General features: G+C 34.2%; 2 protein-coding genes and 1 pseudogene across 3 annotated transcripts in view; 1 reads left to right on the top strand and 2 right to left on the bottom strand.

Annotated features, from left to right (window-relative positions):
• Positions 1 to 7,885, bottom strand: part of LOC102600387 (uncharacterized) — a 12,777-nt gene extending 4,892 nt beyond the window's left edge. Inside the window, exons 1-2 of one of the 2 annotated variants that reach the window (XM_015312516.1) lie at positions 7,740 to 7,885; positions 7,308 to 7,634 (exon numbers count right to left, since the gene is read on the bottom strand). In XM_015312516.1, coding sequence (XP_015168002.1) covers positions 7,308 to 7,454 — 147 coding nt within the window. In that variant the 5' untranslated portion in view covers positions 7,455 to 7,634; positions 7,740 to 7,885. Of the gene's footprint in view, positions 1 to 812; positions 1,139 to 7,307; positions 7,635 to 7,739 lie in introns of those variants that run through there. The other variant, XM_015312515.1, reaches the window with a different exon arrangement.
• Positions 1 to 10,489, top strand: part of LOC102601856 (putative late blight resistance protein homolog R1B-16) — a 68,217-nt pseudogene that overhangs the window by 15,446 nt on the left and 42,282 nt on the right.
• LOC102599843 (uncharacterized) lies at positions 1,806 to 4,113 on the bottom strand. The gene is made up of 4 exons (XM_006355708.2): positions 3,638 to 4,113; positions 2,457 to 2,777; positions 2,271 to 2,370; positions 1,806 to 2,194 (listed from the first exon to the last, which is right to left on the bottom strand). Exons 1-4 carry the CDS (start codon positions 3,985 to 3,987, stop codon positions 2,039 to 2,041), a joined length of 927 nt encoding a protein of 308 aa, XP_006355770.2. The 5' UTR covers positions 3,988 to 4,113; the 3' UTR covers positions 1,806 to 2,038.

Here is a 10,489-nt window from a genome sequence, read left to right on the forward strand (position 1 = left end):
CATGATCGCCCGAGATACATTGTTACTTGGCTCCAAACTTGTATATATATATAACAAGTAATTATTTCAATACTCAATTTTATTTATAAACATCAAGCAGTGTCTAGAGTGTATTATCAGTTTCTTTAGCGACAATATAAGATCTTAAAGAGGTCGAGGCAGTAAGGAAGAAACATATGACACATATGAAAGTGTTATCAAAGAGACAAGGATTAGATATAAATTATAAAATCCTGTCATTATCATATCTTGAAATGACTAGCTGGGAGGAGCCGATACTGAGCTCGGATTCAATACATGATTCAGATCTAAGCTTAATCTAGAACAAGTAAAAAAAAGTTCTAGTATGAAATCTAATGATATACTGTAAAGATAAGAAAAACTTCAGGGAATGAGGACGGTTGATATCAAAGAAATGTCACACCATACACACCAATAAAAGCAAAGTAAACAATAAATTTTCCACACAATCTGAACATGTAGGTCAAGAGAAAAAGTTCTGGGGAACTGCACATGGGGAATTCTGTTGCCCCATTCTATAAATTCCTTACCATATGATGTTGCCACATTCAACTATTGCTTCTTATATAAGAGAAGTGTAGACATTAGTGAACAAGCTACTTTCTTCAAGAATGATTTTTTTGTATTGATTTAAAAATACCTCAATTTTTAATTCATTCCCCACTAATACAATTTAAGAAAATCAACAAAACTTGTAAACATTTATAAAAAAAAGTATGGAAGAAATTCAACAAATCTTATTTTCTTGCATGTAGAAAAACAATGTAAACGAAACAATATTGTACACTTACCGTCCCATGACGATTTCAATTGGGATGCGGGTACCATCAGTTGTATTTGACGAAGTTGTAGATACAATGTCATTCCTTGGTATTTCGATCCCCACAGATGAAGATGGTCCCGATATGTTGACTGCAACTGAATCTGGCGTAACTGGTGTTGGCAGTTCAGGCAATGATGGTGCTTGATCACGTGCGAAACTCGACATTAGAGGAGATGCCACTGGATCTGCTGTCCTTTTTCCAGAATATCTACAACGTCCACCCCCCCGAGGTGCCATAACCGCAATTTCAAAGTTAAATGTGGATGAAGTAATATCATAATGATTGAATCATGATTGATCAAATTATAACAAGAATAGATAGTTAGTTGATATATCACTTCAAGAACAAGATCCCTCTGAAATTTAAGAAAAAACGTAGTTAATCTAGTTAGCAGATAAATATATAAACACTTCTATAAATAAAATAATCTCATCACTATTCCAAACATAGATCTCGAATCATACTGGGAATAGTTGTTCAAACAAAACAACCAGGAGAATTATTAAAACAAAATAAGTATACTGGTAAAAGAGACGAAATATAAAATCAACTTATATACTACATTTTAGTAACTCTAACTCCTATATTTGAAGAGATTGGAGCACTTTGACTCTATTCACTGCCACTTTCATAGTACGCCTCTTCATTCTCATTTTCATCATCTGATTCTGATTCTAATTCATCATGAAACTCTGTCTCATCATCTAAATTATCATCCTCATCTCTCAAGTTTATGAATTCGCCATTTGGATCATTCCGGACAATAGTTTCACTATCGGACACTACATCAAATCTTAAACCATCTTCATCACATTGGAAAGGCTCAACAACATCTACTAGAGGGGACACTAAAGATGATGGAGACATATCCACAATACCCCGAGCTTTTGTTTTGCACACAACCCACCAATCACTCTTATCACATCATAAGCTAGGATAAGTAGCATAATACATTTGAGCCGCTTGCATTGCCAAAACAAATGGTTCGTACTTCCTCAATTTTCTTCTATGATTGATATCCACAAGTTTATATTGTGGGTGAATCTTCATTCCTACGTTTGGTGTGGGGTCAAACCATTCACATTTAAATAAAACAGTTCTTTTGATTGGTGTACTGCCCTTGTACTCCAATTCAAGAATTTCAGTAAGCACACCATAGTAGTCATTCTCATCTGCACTATAATTTGTTCCTTTTATGCAAACTCCACTGTTATTAGATGCTCTAGACAAACTGCGTCCTTTAGTGTGAAATTTAAAGCCGTTGACATTATAACCAGTGTATGGCTTCGCTGTCGACATGGACCTTCTGCAAGCGCCTTGATGAACTGATTATCTATGTGGACTCGGGCCTATCAAATTAAAAAATATTAGAGTTTCTTATAAGTAAAGTAAGTACAGATGAAAAGATATTGTACAACTGCTCACATATCTTGTGAACCATGATGCAAATTCTTCATCAAGTTTTCTGTCCACTTCCTGCTCCGTAATTTGTGGAAACATTTGATGAAGAGAGTCAATAAAATTCCTTTGGATCACATAAAAGAAAAAACTATGTAAGATTTTTTCTGATAATTTTAGTGTATAAATGAAAGCAAAAGTTTGAAATCTTACTCCACATATGGCTGCACTTCTCTACAATTTAGTAAAATATAAATATGAGCTGCTTTAAGTTCTTCTTCAGTAAGATATCTACGATTTAGTTCCCCAAATCCCCGACCTGGATAGGTGAATATAGAAAGATTATCATCGTATCCATCTTGTTCATCCATACCACCATCGTCATTCTGTGGCACTTTTCTATGCCTTGTGTAAACATGAGGCTCGAAGTAGTGTGAACAAAATGATGAAGCTTCCTCAACTATATGTGCGTTGCATATGCATCCTTCGACATGTGCCTTATTTCGAACATTATATTTATATTTTCGGAGATTTCTGAAAATAGCACAAAAGCTCAAGGCATTAGTCACTCATAATGATGAAAACAAAGTACTTAAATAGTCAAGTCTATTTTGGTGGTTAGGGACAGATGAAAGAAATTGTATATTAAGGGTTTTGCATCCAAGCATACATGTTACATCTGTTTTTGCAACCACAAAAGGTTATTAAACTCATCAAAACTGCGTGTAGGAAATATTTATGAACAGGGGAAACCAATATTACTAAAAGGAAACTTGTAGTCTGGGACAAGGTGACTCTTCCTAAAGGTTCAAGAGGCTTGAATAATTATTTAAAGACCTGGAATCAAGCTGCAACATGCAAACTGTTGTTGTTGTTGAGTCAGAACAAGGAAAAACTATGGATTAATTGGGTCCATAGACACTATATAAATGACAGGAGACTACCAGATCACATAGAGTTTCCCGATATGCTTCTTGGATGATAAGAAAGATGTTTCATATGTGAAAATTCTGGCAGATTATCAATTTATATAAACAAACAGATCATAAGGGGGGAGTATAAAATATCATATACTTTAAACTTTAAGAGGTTTTTTGCAAAAGAAGTTCCTTATAAAAATCTTGTATGTCATAATATTTCATGTTGTCAAGACTGACCTATGCAACTAGTTAAGAAGAAGAAAAAGGTTATTTGAGCTTTCAAGTTCTCTTTAATTAGATTATAACTTTATATTAGAGATAGTGATTAGGATTGGAAGGTTATTTAGGCGTTGTCTGAGAAGGGAAGGTTGTTGGTTGGCTCCTCCCTAAGCTTTTTATTGTCGCCTGGTGATTAATAAAATAAGTTTAATTGCAAAAGAAATAAAGTACTTGAATATATAAATGAAGTCTTACCTCTCAAATGGATACATCCATCGATATTGTACCGGACCAGCTATCATTGCTTCGTAAGCGAGATGCACAGGGAGATGCTCCATTGAGTCAAAGAAGCTAGGAGGGAATACACGCTCTAATTTACAAAGTATTTCAGGTATTTTTTGTTGTAGTCTTACCATATCCTCTTCACGAATTACTGTAGAAGTGATATCCCTAAAGAAAAGGCTCATCTCAGTAAGTGCTTCCCACACTTTTTTGGGTAATAGCTCACGGAATGCAACAGGTACCAATCTTTGCATAAATACATGACAATCGTGACTTTTCATACCGAATAACTTGTGTTTTTTCATTTCCACACACCTTCCCATATTCGAGACATATCCATCAGGAAATTTTAGATTTTTCACCCATTCACACAACAATTTTTTTTACTCTTCTTTCAGTGTGTAAATAGCTTTCGGATACTTCCCATCAACAGCATGTAATTCAGGGCGTCGACAGTATTCACACAACAATTTTTTTGACTCTTCTTTCAGTGTGTAAATAGCTTTCGAATACTTCCCATCAACAGCATGTAATTCAGGGCGTCGACAGAACTCTTTCAAGTCTTCTCTTGATTTGGGATTATCTTTTGTTTTACCATTTACCTCCAGCACTGTGTTGAACACATTCTCAAAGAAGTTCTTCTCAATGTGCATTACATCTAGATTATGCCGAATGAGATTAGTACTCCAATATGGCAAATCCTAGAATATGCTTCTCTTCTTCCAACCAGAAAACTTACTAATCTGACGATTAATAATATCAGCCCCAAGTTCTGTTACCTTTTCAAGTCCTAGTTCTTCTATCTCTTTTAAGACACCTTCTCCTGATCGTAATGGGGTAGGCGGCATGGTTACTACCCTGTTCTTTCTAAATGAGTTCTTATCCTTTTTGTATGGATGATTAAGTAGCAGAAACTTACGGTGGTTGTCAAACCAGGACTGCTTACCACCTTTTGTCAAAATAAAAACATCAGAATTCTCCATACAATATGGACATGCTAGCCTGCCTGCAGTACTCCATCCAGACAACATCGAATATGCAGGAAAGTCACTTATTGTCCACATCAAAGCAGCTCGCATTTGAAAATTTTGATTCTTAGAGATATCATATGTGTTGACACCTACATTCCATAGGTTCTTCAACTCAGCAATCAAAGGCTGCAAGAAGACATCTAGTTGCTGCTTAGGATTCTTTGGTCCAGGAACTATAACAAATAAAAATAAATATGGATCTTTCATACACTTCCAAGGAGGTAAGTTGTATGGTGTCACAATTATTGGCCAAGATGAATATTGCTTTCCTGTTTGACCAAATGGCTGAAACCCATTAGTGGACAGTCCCAATCTAACATTACGACTTTCCTCTGAAAAAGATGGATGCATCTTATCAAAATGCTTCCATGCAGGTGCATCTGAACAGTGACGCATCACACCTTCCTCAACTTCATGTTCAGCGTGCCATCGCATGTGTGAAACAGTTGCTGTGGAAGCATACATTCGTTGCAGTCGTGGAGTAAGAGGAAAGTAATACATCTGTTTGAATGGTACAAGATTTTTCTTCTGAATAGATCTTTGACTTGTAAGCTTATACCTGGGATGACTACAAAACTTGCAATTTACAAGTTCACTATCCTCTCCCCAGTAAATCATGCAGGCATTGACACAAGTATGAATTTTTTCAACTGGCATGTTCATTCCCCTCATTAACTTTTTAGTTTCATAGAAATTTTTTGGCATCACAGTATCGGGCGGAATCATCTCATTCACATATTGACAAATATCATCAAAACATCTTTCAGAGAGGTGATGTTCAGCCTTGGTATGCAACAAACGAGCAACAGCTGATAATTTTGAGTGTGTTTCACAACCAGGCCACACTTCTTGATTTGCAGAATCAAGCATATCATTAAAATGTTGGGCATCAGGATTAGGTAATTCCTTCATATCATCTGGAACAAATGCGGGACCAGCAGCCTCATGAACCATTCTATGATAAGACGTACTAGGTCTAGGATCATCAAATTCACTAACATCAACCGGTAGGTTATTCATAGTATGTTCCCAGTTGTGCATTCTTTCATCTTGATCTATAGTTTCCACAACTTCACTTTCTCCATGCAAATACCATACATGATATTCCGGTACAAAACCTTCTTTTAATAAATGCCCATGGACAATATGAACATTTTCAAAGTTTCTATTCTGACATTTCTTTCGGTTACATGGGCACCTTAATCTCTCACCATCCCTTCCTTCTGGATGACTCATAGCAAACTCAATAAATTGTTGTACACCTCTTAGGAATTCAGGATCATACAAACTTTTGGTTAATCTTTTGTACATCCATTGACGATTTGAACTCATTTTACTTATAAACTTCTTTTCTGATAATGTGAGAAGGGCAAATAGTGAAATAAAAGCTCACAGAGAATTGAAAAGAAGAAATTTGCAGTATGACAGAAAATGAAACAGAGAAGAATGTTATTTGTTTGAAATTTAAACTGGAACTCTTTTTTACAGCAGGTATGTAGGTTGTATATATTAACTAAATAATAACCTTTTCTCCTAAAATAACTCCAACAAAGTCCTATTCAAATAAATAGCTAACTGATATCATTCCTAAATATTGAAAACTGAAATATTTGACTCTGTCAACTTAAAAAATCTTAAAACAGTAAAAGAAAACATATGTAGATGCAACTAATTTTATAGCATTGCAATTATAAAATCTTTGAATAGTTAAAAGGGTGCAATTTATAATCAAGCTAGAAGGACAAATAATTCGACTCAAGCTTCTTTTCTTTCTTTTTTAGTAGGTTAGTTTAATCAAAACTTCGTAAAACATGTAACTCAACATATGAAGGTAATGAGAAGTATTATGTTGTTAGCCCTATTGATTTATAGCTTTTTCAGGTTGGGAGAAGAAACATGCAAACCAACCTCACAACTATCTTAATTAGGCAAATCCTCTTATCAAGGGAATTCAAAAACAAATGTGTATATTCGCTCTTATTTATTCCAGCGATAACTAATCAACCACATACTATATAAACACTATATACTAACCAAGCAAATAAAGAATGTCAGAAGAATTACAATTAATCAAATCATACAAAATAGGAAAATAAATATGATAAAGAATACATACTGTTTAGCCGAAAGGATTGTGGAACTGATAATTCAAGTGTGGTAGATGAATTGTAGGTGACTATATTTGGAATTTTTTTTACATGAAGTGTGAACGTGGGCAACATTTGGAGAAAGAAAAAAACTGAATAATGGCGCGAGTATAGCTCTATATTTTTGGGAGGTGGATTATTTTAGCGGCAATTTTTTTTATTTGGACTATTTTTACAAAAAATAAGCAGATTCTTATATTATTTTCTTGAACTATAAAATACAAATTGAGTCCAAAAGAATTTTAACTAATTTTTAAAGATTGGATATGCCATAAAATCATTTTATTTAATATAAACATAGAAAATAAAAAAAAAGTGCAAAAATTGGAACAAGCATCGGAGTCTACACAATACCTACCTCAGCACAAAACAAGCAACACATGCAATTATTTGGACAAAAAGAGGAAACAAGCAACACAAACAATATTTTGTACAAAGAGAGGATGAAAGGGTAAGAAGACATATGTTAGACGACACGCCAATATGGGTCTTTTTAGCAAAAATTGATGCATCTGATAGAGCTTGAGTTGAAAATTTAGGTGATTTACAGCTGATGTGAATTTTTCCTTCATCTGTAGCTCTCCAATCTAAGCGGCTTTTAGATCTCATCATATGTAGCGATTTGTATCTCTCCAATTTCGATGAGGTCAACGTGACGAACTATGAAACTGTAGCGATGGGTGGATACCTGCAATTTCCAATCTGATGCAGCAAATTTACAATTCATCAGCTCTCCAAGTTTAGGACGGATAAATATCTGGGAGATTCTCCGAGTTTAGGACGGATAAAGATCTGGGAGATTCAAAAAAGGGCAAACCATCAGCTCTCCAAAATTATTTTGAATGTTGATGATAGAGATTTTGCTGGTTCGAAATGAGATTCAAAACAAGTTCTTACCTTTGGAGTGAGATTTGAAGCCACTAATAGGAAGAACTGATCTTCTCCAAATTTCCTCAGCTAAGATGAAGATGGAGACGATCTGCTAGATCTTTGTTTTAGTTCTTTTGTTTTTTCTTACATTATTTTCTTTTTTAGTTTTTACTTCTATATTATAATTTAGTAAGTAAGATAATATTACTAATAAGCTGTCATCCACTAAAAGTTATGGTTAGTAGGTTTCAAAAAAAAAAAAAAAAAAAAATATATATATATATATGGCGACAAATTGTCAAAAAAAAAATAAAAAAAAATAAAATATATATATATATATATTATATTCATGGAAGCATGAAAATATAATTAAATGCTTTGATGTAAAAAATATTGACTTCAATATTTTATATTATATGGATGAACTATTTTACAAAAAGACATGTAATGAATCTGATTGTATCTATAGAAAATACTTATATTTAATTAAGAGTGATATTAAAGTAGAAGTAATAAATGGTAATAATTTTTTTGGGTTTTGGTTTGTTAAATTAAAATTTAATAACATTATATACGAACCGAAGTCAACTTTGGCTAAAGTCAAACGTCTAAGTTAAAACGCCTAATGGCACAAATTCAAAATGAAAGCCTCAAAATCCGAACCAAACATTCTACTAGACCAAAAAGGACCTTGCAAAGATAATCACGCTGATGCAATTCTCATCCAAGTACGTTTACCAAGAATGCTGACCGAAGTCAAACTTTGGTCAAACCTTCAAAGTTAAAACGCCTAACAGCACAAACTCAAAACAAAATCCTCGAAACCCAAACCAATCATCATATTAAACCGAAATGTACTTTCCGGAGTTAATCGCGCTGATAGAACTCTCATCCAAGAACTTTTACCAAGAATGATGACCAAAGTCAAACTTTGGTCAAAACCTCAAAGTTAAAACGTCTAACAACATAAACCTAAAATGAAAGCCTCGAAACCCCAACCAACCATCCCACTAGAACAAAAAGGACCTTTCGGATCTAACCGTCCTGACAAAATTTTCATCGGAGCACATTTACCAAAAATGTTGACCGAAGTCAAACTTTGGCCAAAAGTAAAAAGTTAAAACGCCTAACAACACAAACTGAAAACGAAAGACATAAAACTTGAACTAACCATCCTATTACATCAAAAAGGACTTTTCGGAGCTAACCGCGCTGATGAAATTCTCATCCGAGCACTTCTACTAAGAATGTTGACCAAAGTCAAACCTTGGGCAAAACTTAAAAGTTAAAACTCCTAATGCCACAAACTTAAAATGAAAGCCTCGAAATCTAAACCAACCATCCTATTAGACCAAAAAGGACCTTTTGGAGCTAACCGTATTAACATAATTTTCATCCGAGCCTTTTTACCAAGAATTTTGATCGAAGTCAAATTTTGATCAAAACTTCAAAGTTAAAACGTTTAACGGCACAAACTCAAAATGAAACCCTTCAAACCCGAACCAACCATCCTACAAGACCAAAAAGGACTTTCCAGAGTTAACTTACATAATACTCATTCAAGTATGTTTACCAAGAATGTTAACAAAAGTCAAACTTTGATCAAAACTTCAAAGTTAAAACGCCTAAAAACATTAACTAAAAAAAAAGCCTCGAAACCCGAACCAACCATCCTTTTGGATGAAAAATGATCTTACGGAGCTAACTGGGCTGATGAAATTCTAATCTGAGCATGTCTACCAAAAATATTGACCAAAGTCAAATTTTGGTCAAAATATAAAAGTTAAAATGCCGAACAGCACAAAGTGAAAACGGAAGCCTTAAAACCAGAACCAACCACCCTATTAGACCAAAAAGGACCCTCCTGAGCTAACCGCGCGCTATCAAAATTCTTATCCCAACACTTATAGTAAGAATGTTGACCAAATTTAAACTTTTGTCAAATGTTAAAAGTTAAAACTCCTAGAGCTACAAATTCAAAACAAAAGCCTCAAGACCTGAACCAACCATCCTATTAGACCAAAGTTGACCTTCCAGAGCTAATCGCACTGACATAATTCTTATTTAAGCATGTTTACCGAATTTATTGACCAAAGTCAATTTTTTTTCAAAACGTAAAAGTTAAAATGCCTAACGACACAAACTGAAAACAAAAGCTTCATAACCCCAACCAACCATCCTATCAGACGAATTAAAAATCTTTCGGAGCTAACCGCGCTGATGAAATTCTCATATGAGCACGTTTACCACATATATTGACCAAAGTTAAAGTATGGCCAAAACTTAAAGTTGAAACGACTAACGGCACAAACTAAAAATGAAAGCGTCAAAAATCGACCCAACCATATCCTATTAGACCAAAAATAACCTTTCAGAGCTAACCGCGCTAATAGAAATCTAATTTGAGCTCATTACCAAATATATTGACCAAAGTCAAATTTTGGTCAAAACTTAAAAGTTAAAACGCCTAACGACAAAAACTTAAAATGAAAGCCTCACAACCAAAACCAACCATCCTATTAAATAGAAGATGACCTTTGGAGATAATCACGCTGAAGGAATTTTCATCTGAGCACGTGCACAAAAACATTGATCGCAGTCAAATTTTGGCCAAAACTTAAGATTTGAAACACCTAACGGCAAATTGACCACGTTTACCAAATATATTGACCAAATCTAAATTTTGGCTAAAACTTAAAAGTTAAAACAAACACCAAACGGTACAAACTGAAAATAAAAGCCTCAAAACCCGAACCAACAATCCTATTAGAACAAAA

The sequence above is a fragment of the Solanum tuberosum genome, unplaced genomic scaffold (genome assembly GCF_000226075.1).
Source record: "Solanum tuberosum cultivar DM 1-3 516 R44 unplaced genomic scaffold, SolTub_3.0 scf00206, whole genome shotgun sequence".
Classification (NCBI taxonomy): Eukaryota; Viridiplantae; Streptophyta; class Magnoliopsida; order Solanales; family Solanaceae; genus Solanum; species Solanum tuberosum.